The following is a 17,331-nucleotide window of genomic DNA, read 5'->3' as shown; positions in this document are numbered from 1 at the left end:
CACTCAGCTCAGAGGCCAGCTTAGCGCTGAAGCTTGCTTCCAAAGAAACTTAATAGCTGGTTAATTCTGGAGCTCACAGGTCAATCAAATGTACAGGAGTTTTGGATATTTGGGAATTGATTTTAGCCCAAGACAAAAGGTTGGGTTTTTTGTTTTCCCTTTTTAAACAGTGGGCACATCCAAGAATAAAGCCAAAAGCCACATAAGATTATTCTCTCAGAAGATAGATGTAGGCTCACTTGTGCCAGAGGCACTTGGTGTCCAAAGTCACCATGTGGAGCCTGGGCCCCGGGCTGTGTCCGTCACACGAGTCCGTGGAGAGCCTCTTGACCCAGCGCTGGATGACCACGTCTCCCAGGGGCTCAGCGCACCCACCGCTTCAGCTGCTCACGGACTGCCGACCATGAACCCATGTACTGGGACCCATCCCGCCCCCCAGGAAGCCTTACGGGGGGCGGGGGGGAGAGGCAGCACGACGGGAGGGCGCGTTTAGACGCGAGCAGGGCTCCCCCGCCCGGCAGTCTGCACGCCAGGGCGGCCACGCACGCAGGTGGCTCAGGGTTCGTCTCCTGGAGGTTCGGAGCCAAAAGGAGACTATAAACAGGGGAACGTGTAGTTCGGTCCTGCAGGATGCGTGGGGAAGGGCTGCGTCTCCAGGGAGCCGGGCATTGGGTGCCCCGAACCTGCAGGCGGCTCCTCACCTGTCTCTGCTCTCAGATGGAGCCCCTCGTGCGGTTTGAAACCAGAGGCCGCCTGCTGCTGCTCCCTGAGCCAGCTCCCACTGCAGACCCCCTGCACAGCCATGTGGCACCCTGCCTGAGGCAGCTCTGCAGCCGGGGCCCACCCCCAGGTTGCGCCCCCATCTCCGGGAGAAGCCAGGACGTGAGGAAGGGGGAGGAAACGACGCGAACTGGCAGCGTGGACCTGGAACCAGAAAGAGCCTGTGAGCAGAAGCGTGTGTCACATGGAACGAACGGAGGAGCGAGCGAGTGAGCACGGCCCGAGCCGGCAGGTGCGGCTTCTGCAGTCCAGAGGGAAGGGCCAGCCTGGGGACTGCCAGGGAGGAGGAGGCCAGCCAGAGGGAAGAGGACCGTCAGGGCTGTTAAGACAAAAGGCAAATCCAAGAAGCCTGCGTTTAACCAGAAAGTATTCATCTCTGGTGGGGAAGCAATCCAGGTGCCACCCCCGCCCCAAGTCAAAAATAAACAGAAGACACGGAAGGGAGCAGGTGGAATTAATACAGAGAAAAACCTAGAATGAAATGATGCTGTTCGCAGCACCATGGATGGACCTAGACGTCATCACACTAAGTAAAGCAGGTCCAAGATGGCAGCACATGACATCTCTCACGTGTGGAATCTAAAATGTGACACGAATGAACTTATCAATGAAACAGAAACAGACTCACAGTCGTAGACGACAGACTTGTGGTTTCCCCAAGGGGAAAGGGGGTTATAAATTAGGGTCTGAATTAACAGGTACACACAGCTCTGTATAAATAGATAAACAACAAGGACTGTTTACTGTACGGCACAGAGAACTATATTCAATATCTTGTAATAACCTATATTGGAAAAGAATCTGAAAATATATATAACTGAAGGAAAAAAAGAGAAAAGTTCATTAAATACTTAAATCAGGAGGTATAAAATTAGTAAAACCAGAAGCTAGTTCTTTTTAAATTTTTGGCCATGTCATGCAGCGTGAGTCCCAAAGAAAGGCAATGCCAAAGAGTGTTCAAACTACAGCACAATTGCACTCATCTCACATGCCAGCAAAGTAATGCTCAAAATTCTCTAAGCTAGGCTTCAATAGTACATGGACGGAGAATTTCCAGATGTTCAAGCTGGATTTAGAAAAGGCAGAGGAACCAGAAATCAAATTACCAACATCTGCTGGATCACAGAAAAAGCAAGAGAATTCCAGAAAAACATCTACTTCTGCTTCCTTGATGACACTAAAGCCTTTGACTGTGTGGATCAGAACAAACTGTGAGAAAATTCTTAAAGAGATGGGAATACCAGACCACTTTACCTGCCTCCTGAGAAACCTGTATCCAAGTCAAGAAGCAACAGTTAGAACTGGATATGGAATAGTGGACTGGTTCCAAATTGGGAAAGGAGTATGTCAGGCTGTATATTGTCACCCTGCTTACTTAACTTCTATGCAGAGTATATCATGTGAAATGCCAGGCTGGATGAATCACAAGCTGGAATCAAGATTGCTGGGAGAAATATCAATAACCTCAGATATGCAGATGATACCACCCTTGTGGCAGAAAGTGAAGAACTAAAGAGCCTCTTGATGAAAGTGAAAGAGAAGAGTGACAAAGTTGGCTTAAAGCTCAACATTCAAAAAATGGCATCCAGGCCCATCACTTCATGGCAAATAGATGGGGAAACAATGGAAACAGTGACCGATTTTATTTTTTAGGGCTCCAAAATCACTGCAGATAGTGACTGCAGTCATGAAATTAAAAGACGCTTGGTCCTTGGAAGAAAAGCTATGACCAACCTAGACAGCATATTAAAAAGCAAAGACATTACTTTGCCAACAAAGGTCCATCTAGTCAAAGCTATGGTTTTTCCAGTAGTCATGTATAGATGTGAGAGTTGGATTATAAAGAAATCTGAGCGCCGAAGAATTGATGCTTTTGAACTGCAGTGTAGAAGAGTCTTGAGAGTCCCTTCGACTGCAAGGAGATCAAACTAGTCAATCCTAAATGAAATCAGTCCTGAATATTCATTGGAAGGACTGATGTTGAAGCTGAAGCTCCAATACTTTAGCCACCTGATACAAAGAACTGACTCATTGGAAAAGACCCTGATGCTAGAAAAATTGAAGGCAGGAGAAGAAGGGGATGACAGAGGATGAGGTGGTTGGATAGCATCACCGACTCGATGGACATGAGTTTGAGCAAGCTCCTGGAGTTGGTGATGGACAGGGAAGCCTGGAATGCTGCAGTCCATGGGGTCACAAAGAGTTAGACACGACTGAGTGACTGAACTGAACTGGTACAGCTTGAGAGATCTTGGTTTCCCAACCAGGAATTGAACCCAGGCCACAGCAGTGACAGCACCAAGTCCTAATCACTGGATCACCAGGGAAGTCCCCCAAAACTAGTTCTCTGAAAAGAACAATGTTGTTACCTTTTGCTAAGACTAATTAAGGGAAAACAAAAGTGAAAAAAATTCTGAACACTCACAAAAGGTGAGAACCACACATGTAAACAGGATATACACTGAGCCCTGATGTTACAGTAATAAATGCGGGAGCCTCCTTGGAAATCAGGGCCTCCTGTGAGAACAGGCCTGGGGGAACGGGGTTTGGAGTAGGCAGTGGGCGAAGACCAGCCAGGCTCAGAAATTCTCGCCGTCTGGGCCTAGGGTCCCAGCCCCCAGCCCTGGCTGCAGCCCTGGTCACCCTGAGGCAGGACCACCACCTCTCGAGACAGCAGGTGTGCCTAGCGGCGTGGACAGCCGGCGACAAGAAAGGCCCGCCTTGAGGCTCAGACTTCTGAGCGCCCAGGTGGGTGGCCAGCATCCTCTCTAGAGCTAAGAGTCCATCGTAGTTTGACTTTCCAAAGTAACTTTTGTGGTTTGATTATTTTTTCATGAATGTGAAGTGGAGTGGGTTCGTTGTGTGGCATTTAGAAGATGAAGAAGTAAATGAGAAAACCCACAGGACTGGTGGGCGCCCCCAGTGCCCAGTGGGTAGAGGCCCTCGGGCCTTTGCTCCCAGGCGGCTGCGGTGGCCACAGCTCCGTGCCACGCGGGGAGGCTTTGTCCCCTGACATTAAATATTCAGAGTAAATGTGATTTTCAAGGTGCTTCCCAGGTGTCTCAGTGGCAAAGAATCTGCCTGCAACACAGGAGACTGGGGTTTGCTTGCTCCTTGGAAGAAAAGCTATGACCAGCCTCAGTCAGGACAGGCAGGGGGCAGGAACTGCCACCCAGAGGGTCAGGAACACAGACCCTCCACTCCTTGCTGTGCCCCCCGAGCCAGGCCATGTCCTCCACGCCCTCTGGGCTCCCACAGGGTCTCAGGCTTCGAGGCTGGGGCACCACCCGTTCACAAAGCTCTTTGAGGGGGACGATAGGCCCGAAGGACGCGCCCCCGCCTGGCGTGGCCTCCTTTGGACGTGAGGGGTCCAAGGGCCGGGGAGGGGGGAGCAGGAAGGGACGCGCCCACAACACCTGCTCTGAGCCCCCTGCTGCTTCACACGGGGGGGCTGGGGATCCCCGAGGATCGGCCTGCTGGTGCCCTCTTCCTCCGCTGGGTCTCCTTGGGCCTGACTGAGGGCAGAGTTCAGGACGCGCCTGCCTGAGGGGCCAGCCCGGTCAGCGTGCCAAGCAGGAGGGTGGAGGCAGCGGGGAAGGCATAGCTGGGGGCCCTGGTTGCCTGGAATCTGAGGCAGCCTGGGAGGCTCCTGGGTAGATGATCCAGCCGCCTCTCAGGAGCAGGCAGTCTGCCTGCAGGGCTTCTCTCCGGAAACCCCCTGCCCCCTCCTCGGGCTTGAGTCCATTTCTCAGTGGGTTTGTTGGGCAGGGGCTCCCCGCCCAGGTGTGGGGTGGAGCTGAGAAGCAGGAGCCTCTGGGGTGAGCTAGGGGTCTTTGAGGGGGACGTCCGGTCACATGCCAGGGCTCCCTGCAGGGACCTGGCTCAGCCTAGCCCCCTTTCCAGAGAAGGCAATGGCACCGCACTCCAGTACTCTTGCCTGGAAAATCCCATGGACGGAGGAGCCTGGTAGGCTGCAGTCCATGGGGTCGCTGTGAGTCGGACATGACTGAGCGACTTCATTTCCACTTTTCACTTCCATGCATCGGAGAAGGAAATGGCAACCCACTCCAGTCTTCTTGCCTGGAGAATCCCAGAGACAGTGGAGCCTGGTGGACTGCCATCTATGGGGTCGCACAGAGTCGGACACGACTTAAGCGACTTAGCAGCAGTAGCAGCAGCAGCCCCCTTTCAGCAGAATCACAATCCTGAATGAGTTGTATTTGGTGACTTTGATTTAGAGGAAGTTCAAAAACTGGAGGTGGTACTCACCTGGGGCTCCCGACCCTGGGACGGCTGTTTGCCTGGTACGCGCTGCAAACCCAGCACCACCATTGCAGTTTGTTTCATTTTAAAATGAGGTCAGTTTATAAGGGCTGCAGTGGGGTGAACTTGAACTTGGTAGCTGCCAGCTGTTTTCAATCTCAGAAGCACGTAGTTGCTGATTTCAGATTCCGGGGCTCGGGAACAGACCGGAGCTGAGCTTTGCTGGCCAAGGAAAGTCTGGGTCTGTCCACCTGACCTGGGGCTGGCCTGAGAACAGAGCCCGTCACCTGCCTTGCATGGCCAGGCATTGGCATCGTGCCCCTGAGAGAAAGCGGGAAAGTGGCCCCACAGAGGGAGGTGGAAATATAACCACAGCGAAACCTTGGAATTGTAGAGGTTAGCCCTAGTTGAGAAGATCAGGAAAAACGCCCTCCCACAGCAGAGCCACGGGCCAGCTGACCCCTTCCCGGTTGTTGACGTTGTCGCTCAATCATGTCCGACTCTTTGTGACCCATGGACTGCAGCACGTCTCGCTTCCCTACCCTTCACTACCTCCCAGGGTTTGCTCAGACTCATGTCCGTTGAGTCGATGCTGCCATCCAACCTTCTCATCCTGTCGCCGCCTTCACCTGCTCTCAGTCTTTGCCAGCATCAGAGTCTAATGAGGTGCCTCTTCGCGTCAGGGGGCCAAAGTATTGGAGCTTCAGCATCAGTCTTTCCAATGAATATTCAGGGTTGATTTCCTTTAGGATTGACTGGTTAGATCTCCTCGCAGTCCAATGGGACTCTCAAGGGTCTTCTCCAACACCACAGTTTGAAAACATCAGTTCTTTATCACTTGCCTTCTTTATGGTCCAACTCTCACATCTGTACGTGACTATTGGAAAAACCAAAGCTTTGACTAGAGGGACCTTTGTCAACAAAGCAATGTCTCTGCCTTTTAATATGCTGTCTAGGTTTGCCGTAGCTTCTCTTTCAAAGAGCAAGCGTCTTTTAACTCTGTGGCTGCAGCCACCATCCACAGTGATTCTGGAACCCAAAAGTCTCTCACTGTTTTCATTTCTTCCCCATCTATTTGCCAAGAGGTGATGGGACCGGATGCCATAATTTTAGTGTTTTGAGTGTGGAGTTTTAAGCCAGCTTTTTCACTCTCCTCTTTCACCTTCATCAAGGCTCTTTAATTCCTCTTCACCTTCTGCCATTACACTGGTATCATCTGCATGTCTGACCAGCAAAGTGGATGGCTGCCGTGGAAAGGCCATCGAGGCCTCGCACTTGGACAAACTCCAACCGGCTCACGTGGAGAGAGCCCGAGCACGAGGGGTGCGGCCCTGCTGGGCCCGGGTTCCCCTGCAGGGCAGGGCTTGGGCAGACAGGGCCTTCTCTGCGGCTCGTCTTTACATGTGTACCCTCCATGTGCGTGTTCAGCTGTGTCCGACTCTGTAGCCCTTTGGACTGTAGCTCGCCAGGCTCCTCTCTTTATGGGATCTTTCAGGCTTCTGGTCTTTACTACTAAGATAAAACCTCCATCTTTTCACAGAGGAAATGTCCCTGGGGTCACACAAGGGTGGAGTGGCCTGGGGGCTGGACTGTGCAGGGAAGAAGGAGGGGGCTATGGGCTGGAGACCCTCTCAGAAGCCCCCACGGCTCCCATGGGCCCTGCCTGCAGCAGGACTGGAGGCCAGGAGAGGAGGCCTGTTTGGGGTTTACTTAAAGCAGCCGATTGCTCTCAGCCCCGCACGGGCTTGACTGGCTGCACCCCCAGGGCCCCAGCCCCACCCCCACCAGGAGCTCACTGCCTCAGGGCTCATTGGCTGGGTTGGTGGGTGGATGTGGCCATGTGCTGTGATGCGTCAGGGGCTCCAGAAACAGCCAACAACGGTGTTGATCACATGGAGCCTGCCTGGCCAGACGCACACTCGGCTCTGGTGGGGCCTGGCTGTTGGGGTGATGGAGAGGAAGAGCCAGGCTGGGCTCCCAGGGAGCAGCCCTACACCATCTCCAGCACCTCCTGTTGGGGACCCTCTGGCTGGCCCCAGGGTCACCCCCCACCCCAGGCCAGACAGGTCCCAGAGGTGGTGGGGTCATGGTGGGGTCACAGAGGCACAGCAGGCTGTGGAGCTGGACCAGCCCTCGTGGCCAGCGCTGCCCCGGGGCCCAGGGGACGGACAGACAGTGGACACGCCAGACAGGAGGGTGAGGGGTGTGAGCGGCACCTCCCCACATGCAGGACGCGCTCGTCCCGCTGCCTGGCTGGGCCCCAGTGTGGGCAGGACCCCGGGACGGCACTGCTTGCAGAGGGGCCCGGAGCCCGGCTCTGGTCTTGCCCGGCCAGGCAGCACTGCCCTCCTTCTCCTGGTGCGAACACCTGCCTGCGCCCCCTCCGTGGGTGCCCTGAGGGTGTGGCAGCTGGGCGAGCCGGCACCCCGGCCCCTCAGAGAGGGGGTGCTGTGGGGATGGGCCCCTGTGTTAGAGACCCCAGCCGCCAGGAGTGCAGTCCTCCCAGGCTTGGGCCAGACTTGGAGCGGGAGGTGGGTGCCTAGGCAGACGGGCCGGGCTGCCGGCCTCACTCCGGGTCCATTCAGGTGACCATAGGCAGAAGGAAAGCAAACGCTGGGGACAGAGCGGGAAGAGGCCTGTCACAAGCTGAGGACTGGCCACGGCCACTGCAGCCCCGGGAGGCCCGGGGCTGGGGACAGGGCCTCAGGGACATCTGCGCGGGGTGGGCACCCGAGACCCCAGGTGGGGCGGGAGGGTTCCTTCCCGACAGAGACGTCTGCTCCAGGCGCCGTACGCCCAGGCAGGCTCTTCCCAGGAGTGCCCACCCCCCATTCCCAAGCAGCTGTTCAGGGCCTGCGGGGTAGGCTGCAGCCCTCAGACTTGAGGAAAGCGACTTCGAGGGAAGGGGCTGTGAACAGGAGGGAGGGTGTCCATACAGACCAGCAAAGCGCGTGGAAGCTACCGGTCCTCGGGGGGTGAAGGGAGATGGAACTCTTGGATGTTATTAAAATTCTGGTAGTGGGAATGAGTAATTAATGAAAGGGTGGCAAGATAAATCTCAAGAAATCTCCTCCAAAGGCAGAAAAGAGGAGACATAAGGTAATTAGAGGTTCCTCCAGGAAGCCCAGCATCTGAGTCAGAGTAGCCCCAAGAGGAGAGAATCCAGGGGTACCTAGAGGACCTTGCCCCGTCCGTCCCTCCTTCTGGCACCTGCATGCTGGCAGGGGTGGTCCCCCAGGAGGGAAGCAGAGTCCCACTGCAGTCAGGAGTCAGGTGGTTCAGAGCTCTCAGTACCAACGGGAAGGACCATCACCGTCACCCCTGGGAATGGCTTCTCACCCACAGCCAGGCCCAGCCAGGCTTCTAGTCGAGGCCTGGAGCCTATGAAGACACTCCCAGAGAGCCGAAAGCAGTGGAACATCCCTCCTTGCAGCTATTCTCAGGAAGCTCATGGAGAATGTGCTCCTCTAGAGTCAGGGGGAAACTGAGAAGATGAAGGCTTCACGGTCAGGGATGCAGGAGCACTGGAGAGAAGTGGGGCGGGGAGGCCCTGGGCGCCGGGCTCATCCTGCGCCACTGGGCTGGACAGCAGCCGTCTGCACCAAGACAGGAGGGCAGAGGCTTGAGCAGGGATGTCCCTGGGAACAGGCAGCACTGCTCTGGCTTGTCTGAACATCCTGGGGAGGGTTGTGGTGCTCAGTCCAGTTCATGATGGCTTTGTAAGGAATCCAACAGGGAAGAAATGGTATCACTTTTTTTTTTCTTTACTCTTCCCCCCTCTTTAGATAGGATAATTTCTACTGCATGCTTAGTTGCTAAGTTGTGTCCGACTCTTTGCAACCCCATGAACGGTAGCTCACCAGGCTCCTCTGTCCATGGGAATCTCCAGGAAAGAATACTGGAGTGGGTTGCCACTCCCTTCTGCAGGAGATCTTCCTGACCAGGGATCAAACCCGAGTCTCCTGCATTGCAGGCAGATTTCTTTACCATGTGAGCCACCAGGGAGACCCTAGCTTCTATCGATCTGTCTTTAAATTCACTGACTCTCCAATCTGCTGTCAAGCCCAGTCAGTGGATTTTCCATTTTAGTTATTATACTTTTATACTTTTTATTAGAGAGTTGCCATGTAGTTATTCTGTGTTGTGGTTTAGTCCAACTCTTGCGCAACCCCATGGACAGCAGCCTGCTCTTCTCCTCTGTCCATGGGGTTTCCCAGGCAAGAGTGGGTTGCCGCTTTCTTTTCTAGGGATCTTCCTGATCCAGGGATCGAACTCACATCTCCTGCATTGGCAGGTTGGATTCTTTACTGCTGAGCCATCGGGGTTCCCATTCTCTTATGTGTTTCATGTGATTTCCATTTCTACCTCTCTGTTTCATGAAGATCGTATTATTCTTTAACTTTTTGAACATGTTTTTCATTCATTCTTTGAACACAGAATAGTTCAGTGTTAAAGTCTTTGCTAAAGGCAGCCTCTGAACCTCCTTCAGGTTGCTTTCTGCATGTGCTTTTCTACATTCTTCCCCCTTACCTATGGGTTGTATTTCCTTTGTGATTTTTATATTATCTACTGAACACTGTGAATGATAGGGACTCTATTCTGTTGCCTCCGTTTGAAGAATGCTGGGTGGTGTTCTAGTGAGCAGGCAGTTTCTGATTACCTTGAGCTGGTGAGGGGGGCATAGCTTGGCATTTCATTCAGTCGGTTCAGTTCAGTCACTCAGTCATGTCTGACTCTGTCACCCCATGGACTGCAGCACACTAGGCTTCCCTGTCCATCTCCAACTCCTGCAGCTTGCTCAGGCTGTTGTCCATTGAGTCAGTGATGCCATCCAACCACCTCATCCTTTGTCGTCCCCTTCTCCTCCTGCCTTCAATCTTTCCCAGCATCAGGGTCTTTTCCAGTGAGTCAGCTCTTCACATCAGGTGGCCAAAGTATTGGAGTTTCAGCTTCAGCATCAGTCCTTCCAATGAACACCCAGGACTGATCTCCTCTAGGATGGACTGGTTGAATCTCCTTGCAGTCCCAGGGACTCTCAAGAGTCTTCTCCAACACCACAGTTCAAAAGCATCAGTTCTTCAGCACTCAGCTTTCTTTATGGTTCAACTCTCACATCCATACATGACCACTGGAAAAAACATAGCCTTAACTAGACGGACCTTTGTTAGGGTGGATCTTCATCTTGGAGAGGTTCACCCTACAAAGTGTCCCATGGATTTTCTGGGGCTTAGGGGCCTGGTTACACTGGTGGGGTTGGCAGAGTGGGTCTACAGTGGGTCTCTCTCACTGTGGTCACTGAGATGGATCCCTGAGTGAGTGGCACCACTTGACCACGCATGTCTCTGATGAACTCTTGGCCCAGGGACAGTTGCCTCTGGGAGCTCTGGGGGTCCTGCACTCTTCCCTGCAGCTCTGGCCCCGCGGCCCCTCCAGCTCCTGCAGTTCTGGCCCCGCGGCCCCTCCAGCTCCTGCAGTTCTGGCCCCGCGGCCCCTCCAGCTCCTGCAGTTCTGGCCCCGCGGCCCCTCCAGCTCCTGCAGTTCTGGCCCCGTGGCCCCTCCAGCTCCTGCAGTTCTGGCCCCGTGGCCCCTCCAGCTCCTGCAGTTCTGGCCCCGCGGCCCCTCCAGCTCCTGCAGTTCTGGCCCCGTGGCCCCTCCAGCTCCTGCAGTTTTGGCCCCGCGGCCCCTCCAGCAGGTGCAGTTCTGGCCCCGCGGCCCCTCCAGCTCCTGCAGTTCTGGCCCCGTGGCCCCTCCAGCTCCTGCAGTTCTGGCCCCACGGCCCCTCCAGCTCCTGCAGTTCTGGCCCCGTGGCCCCTCCAGCTCCTGCAGTTCTGGCCCCGTGGCCCCTCCAGCTCCTGCAGTTTTGGCCCCGCGGCCCCTCCAGCAGGTGCAGTTCTGGCCCCGCGGCCCCTCCAGCTCCTGCAGCTCTGGCCCCGCGGCCCCTCCAGCTCCTGCAGTTCTGGCCCCGCGGCCCCTCCAGCTCCTGCAGTTCTGGCCCCGCGGCCCCTCCAGCTCCTGCAGTTCTGGCCCCGTGGCCCCTCCAGCTCCTGCAGTTCTGGCCCCGTGGCCCCTCCAGCTCCTGCAGTTCTGGCCCCGCGGCCCCTCCAGCAGGTGCAGTTCTGGCCCCGTGGCCCCTCCAGCTCCTGCAGTTCTGGCCCCGCGGCCCCTCCAGCAGGTGCAGTTCTGGCCCCGTGGCCCCTCCAGCTCCTGCAGTTCTGGCCCCGCGGCCCCTCCAGCTCCTGCAGTTCTGGCCCCGCGGCCCCTCCAGCTCCTGCAGTTCTGGCCCCGCGGCCCCTCCAGCTCCTGCAGTTTTGGCCCCGCGGCCCCTCCAGCAGGTGCAGTTCTGGCCCCGCGGCCCCTCCAGCTCCTGCAGTTCTGGCCCCGTGGCCCCTCCAGCTCCTGCAGTTCTGGCCCCCACGGCCCCTCCAGCTCCTGCAGTTCTGGCCCCCACGGCCCCTCCAGCAGGTGCAGTTCTGGCCCCCGTGGCCCCTCCAGCTCCTGCAGTTCTGGCCCCATGGCCCTGGTTCCCTTGAAGACTCAGTGGAAACCCTCAGAGAGCTGTGTCCAGGTCGGTGGGGTGGGGGTGGATTCTCACCTTGAACTTGGTCCGTCAGTGTAAGACTGGAGAGTCAGGAAACAGCCGTATCAGCCTGTTAGAGAGAAGTTCAACGGTAAACGTCCAAAGCTCGTGGGAGTGGCGGAGTGGGTTGGGGAGCAGACGGCACAGGGGGTGGGTGGGGGACCCTCCAATCCAGGCCTGTGTCAGGACCTGGGTCTAAACAGAGGTGCTGCAACAATCCTGTGATACAAACCACACAGCAAATGAGGTCAAACTGGCCCCTTTCCCTAAATGTGGAAAAGCAAAATGCATGTTGGCAGGAGCCTGTTGGCCACCTGGGGACGGCAGTGCTTTGTTGTCGGCCTGGGTGATTTAGAGCTGACTGCGCCTGTGGGGCAGGCTCCTGTCGGAAGGCTGAGGCTCCCAGGCCCCGCTCCCCAACCACGAAGCGGGCCCTGCGAGGTCTCCCCCTTTGTATGGAGCCTGCAGCCTGACTGCCCGTCTCCACTGGCCTCCAGCAGCTCCTGCATTTTCCCTGAGAATGGACCCTGGAGACCCCGAGGAAAGGTCTGCTGCTGCTGACCCCGCCGCTGACACCACTGGTGGTGAGTCCCGTGGGTGAGCCTGTGCCCCTCACGGCCCCAGGTCCAGCGGGCAGTGCAGGGCGGGCCATGGGGTAGGCATGTGGGTGTGCACGGGGCAGGGACACCGGGTCGGAGGTGTCGGGGCAGCGCCGGCCTGGGGCACGGAGAGCGGCCTCAGGTGTGGGCGGGGGCAGGCCGCCGGCACGGCCTCCTGTCCCGGGGCCACGGGCGCACCTCCTGCTGCCTGGGAAGCATGACCCTGTGGCCCCATGGTGGCCTGCCTGCTGGCCGCGTGCCTGGTGACTGACTCTGAAGGGCCGTGACTGGACAGACAGTTCTGGGAGAAGGACGGAGCCCACGCTGAGGTGTGGGTAGAGCTGGGTGCGCAGGTGGTTTTCTCTGGAGCCCTCACTGCGCCCCACACCAAGTATGGACACAAGGCCTCTCATCCGTCCGGCCAAGAAGGCGGGAGCAGGGGGCTGACAGGTGTCTGAAGAGCAGGAGCCCCCACGGGGCCCCAGCCCCAAGAGAGATGTCTGAAGAGCAGGAGCCCCTACGTGGCCCCCATGTGACCCCCAGACCCAAGACACCCGAGGCTGTCGGCTCTGGACTCTCCTCCAGAAACCCCGAACTCCTCTTGGGCGGCATCTGTGGGCTCTGCCGGGCTTGCTTTCTGCGCATCTGCTATGTTTGGTGATGTGGGTGGGGCAGACACAGGGCCACATGAAGTCTGATATGAAGTCCCCCCAAGAAAGACAGATCGTGACATGAAAGAGGAGACCGAGGCTGGAGAAGCAGGGGCTCCTTCCAGGCCAAGACCCTGCGTCCAGTTGGAGAGTGGTCCCTTCCTGCTACCCTGAGCACCCTGAGGGGCTGGCTCTGTGCTGGGCTGGGTCCCCCAGTGGGCACACTAGTGGGAAGGAGGGCCCCCAGCATGTAAGCAAAAGGGCAGCACCTTCTGCAGGTGGTGTGGATGGAGGTCTGGTCCAGCCTCTGAGCCCACAACCCAGGATCCTGGGCATCTCCCTGGGGTCCTCTGAGATACATGTCCTGCTCTAGCAGACTCTCCAAGGGGGTGATGGCAGATGCCTTTACACTAAACCTAAAAACTGCACACCATTGCTGCCCCAGTGTCCTCAACATGAACTCCAAGCTGTTCCCCAGAGGTCCATATTATGTCAAGTCATTGGGCCTTAAAGGCCACCCTATTGGGAAAGGGGATCAGACACAGCCCCCCATCAGACACAGTTCCCACCATCAGACACAGTCCCCCATCATGCACACTCCCCCATCTGGCACAGTCCCCCCATTACACAGTCCCCAATCACACACAGTCACCCCATCACAGAGAGCCCCACAGCACACACAGTCTATGATCACACACAGCCCCCCGTCACACACAGTGCCCCATCACACACATTCCCCCGTCACACACAGTCTATGATCACACACAGCCCCCCGTCACACACAGTCTATGATCACACACAGTCCCCCGTCACACACAGTCTTTCATCACACACAGCCCCCCTGTCACACACAGTCCCCCGTCACACACAGCCCCCCGTCACACACAGCCCCCCGTCACACACAGTCCATCATCACACAAAGTCCGCCGTCACACGCAGTCCCCCGTCACACACAGTCTATCATCACACACAGTCCCCCGTCACACACAGTCCCCCCGTCACACACAGTCCCCCGTCACACACAGTCCCCCCGTCACACACAGTCCCCCGTCACACACAGTCTATGATCACACACAGTCCCCCCGTCACACACAGTCCCCCGTCACACACAGCCCCCCGTCACACACAGTCTATGATCACACACAGTCGCCCCGTCACACACAGTCTTTCATCACACACAGTCCCCCCGTCACACACAGCCCCCCATCACACACAGTCTATGATCACACACAGTCCCCCCGTCACACACAGTCTTTCATCACACACAGTCCCCCTGTCACACACAGTCCCCCCGGCACACCCCGGCGAGCCTCACACACAGCCCCCCGGCACACCCAGTCCCCCGTCACACACAGCCCCCCGTCACACACAGTCCCCCCGTCACACACAGTCCCCCCGTCACACACAGTCCCCCGTCACACACAGTCTATCATCACACACAGTCCCCCCGTCACACACAGTCCCCCGTCACACACAGTCCCCCCGTCACACACAGTCTCCCCGTCACACACAGTCCCCCCGTCACAGAGAGTCCCCCGTCACACACAGTCCCCCGTCACACACAGTCTCCCCGTCACACACAGTCTATCATCACACACAGTCCCCCCGTCACACACAGTCCCCCCGTCACACACAGTCCCCCGTCACACACAGTCTTTCATCACACACAGTCCCCCGTCACAAACAGCCCCCCGTCACACACAGTCTATCATCCCACACAGTCCCCCCGTCACACACAGCCCCCCATCACACACAGTCTATGATCACACACAGTCCCCCCGTCACACACAGTCTTTCATCACACACAGTCCCCCTGTCACACACAGTCCCCCGTCACACACAGCCCCCCGGCACACACAGTCCCCCCGTCACACACAGTCTATCATCCCACACAGTCCCCCCGTCACACACAGTCCCCCGTCACACACAGTCTCCCCGTCACACACAGTCCCCCGTCACACACAGTCTATCATCACACACAGTCCCCCCGTCACACACAGTCCCCCGTCACACACAGTCCCCCCGTCACACACAGTCCCCCGTCACACACAGTCTCCCGTCACACACAGTCCCCCCGTCACACACAGTCTCCCCGTCACACACAGTCCCCCGTCACACACAGCCCCCCGTCACACACAGTCTATCATCACACACAGTCCCCCCGTCACACACAGTCCCCCCGTCACACACAGTCCCCCCGTCATGCACAGTCCCCCGTCACGCACAGTCTGTCATCACACACAGCCCCCCGTCACGCACAGTCCCCCCGTCACACACAGTCCCCCCGTCATGCACAGTCCCCCGTCACGCACAGCCCCCCGTCACACACAGTCTATCATCACACACAGTCCCCCAATCACACACAGTCCCCCCGTCACACACAGTCTCCCCGTCACACACAGTCCCCCCGTCACACACAGCCCCCCGTGACACACAGTCCCACCGTCACCCACAGTCTATCATCACACACAGTCCCCCCTTCACACACAGCCCCCCGTCACACACAGCCCCCCGTGACACACAGTCCCACCGTCACACACAGTCTATCATCACACACAGTCCCCCCTTCACACACAGCCCCCCGTCACACACAGTCCCCCCGTCACACACAGTCCCCCCGTCACACACAGTCTATCATCACACACAGTCCCCCCGTCACACACAGTCCCCCCATCACACACAGTCCCCCCGTCACACACAGCCCCCCCGTGACACACAGTCTATCATCACACACAGTCCCCCCGTCACACACAGTCCCCCCATCACACACAGTCCCCCGTCACACACAGCCCCCCGTCACACACAGTCTCCCGTCACACACAGTCGCCCGTCACACACAGTCTCTCATCACACACAGTCCCCCGTCACACACAGTCTATCCGTCACACACAGTCCCCCCGTCACACACAGTCTATCATTACACACAGTCCCCCCGTCACACACAGTCCCCCGTCACACACAGTCCCCCCGTCACACACAGTCTATCATTACACACAGTCTATCATCACGCACAGTACCCCGTCACACACAGTCCATCATCACACAAAGTCCGCCGTCACACACAGTCCCCCCGTCACACACAGTCTATGATCACACACAGTCCCCCGTCACACACAGTCCCCCCGTCACGCACAGTTCCCCCGTCACACACAGTCCCCCATCACACAGAGTCCCCCGTCACACACAGTCCCCCGTCACACAGAGTCCCCCGTCACACACAGCCCCCCGTCACACACAGTCCCCCGTCACACACAGTCCCCCCGTCACACACAGTCTATCATTACACACAATCTATCATCGCACACAGTCCCCCAGTCACACACAGTCCCCCCGTCACACACAGTCTATCATTACACACAATCTATCATCACACACAGTCCCCCCGTCACACACAGTCTCCCCGTCACACACAGTCCCCCGTCACACACAGTCCCCCGTCACACACAGTCTCCCCGTCACACACAGTCTCCCCGTCACACACAGTCCATCATCACACACAGTCCCCCCGTCACACACAGTCCCCCGACACAGTCCCCCGTCACACACAGTCTATCGTCACACACAGTCTCCCCGTCACACACAGTCTATCATCACACACAGTCCCCCCGTCACACACAGTCCCCCGTCACACACAGTCCCCCGTCACACACAGTCCCCCGTCACACACAGTCGCCCCGTCACTCACATTCCCCCGTCACGCACAGTCTGTCATCACACACAGGCCCCCCGTCACACACAGTCCCCCCGTCACACACAGCCCCCCGTGACACACAGTCCCCCCGTCACACACAGTCTATCATCACACACAGTCCCCCCGTCACACACAGCCCCCCGTCACACACAGTCCCCCCGTCACACACAGTCTCCCCGTCACACACAGTCCCCCCGTCACACACAGCCCCCCGTCACACACAGTCCCCCCGTCACACACAGTCCCCCCATCACACACAGTCCCCCCGTCACACACAGTCCCCCCGTGACACACAGTCTATCATCACACACAGTCCCCCCGTCACACACAGTCACCCCATCACACACAGTCCCCCCGTCACACACAGCCCCCCCGTGACACACAGTCTATCATCACACACAGTCCCCCCGTCACACACAGTCCCCCCATCACACACAGTCCCCCGTCACACACAGCCCCCCGTCACACACAGTCCCCCCGTCACACACAGTCCCCCCGTCACACACAGTCTATCATCACACACAGTCCCCTGTCACACACAGTCTATCGTCACACACAGTCCCCCCGTCACACACAGTCTATCATTACACACAGCCCCCCGTCACACACAGTCCCCCGTCACACACAGTCCCCCGTCACACACAGTCTATCATCACACACAGTCCCCTGTCACACACAGTCTATCGTCACACACAGTCCCCCCGTCACACACAGTCTATCATTACACACAGCCCCCCGTCACACACAGCCCCCCGTCACACACAGTCCCCC

General features: G+C 57.5%; 1 protein-coding gene across 17 annotated transcripts in view; it reads left to right on the top strand.

Moving 5' to 3' along the window:
- The window catches only part of EXD3 (exonuclease 3'-5' domain containing 3), an 85,444-nt gene that overhangs the window by 6,419 nt on the left and 61,694 nt on the right, over window positions 1-17,331 (top strand). For 15 of the 17 annotated variants that reach the window (XM_070456540.1, XM_070456533.1, XM_070456525.1 and 12 more), the window contains exon 3: window positions 12,118-12,204. In XM_070456540.1, the coding sequence (XP_070312641.1) occupies window positions 12,141-12,204 (64 nt within the window). In that variant the 5' untranslated portion in view covers window positions 12,118-12,140. Of the gene's footprint in view, window position 1; window positions 3,529-12,117; window positions 12,205-17,331 lie in introns of those variants that run through there. The other 2 variants (XM_070456493.1, XM_070456485.1) reach the window with 2 other exon arrangements.

Source organism: Odocoileus virginianus, chromosome 2, assembly GCF_023699985.2.
Source record: "Odocoileus virginianus isolate 20LAN1187 ecotype Illinois chromosome 2, Ovbor_1.2, whole genome shotgun sequence".
Lineage (NCBI taxonomy): Eukaryota > Metazoa > Chordata > Mammalia > Artiodactyla > Cervidae > Odocoileus > Odocoileus virginianus.
The sequence above is the reverse complement of the archived record's forward strand: the minus strand, read 5'-3'. Positions and strand labels throughout refer to the sequence as shown.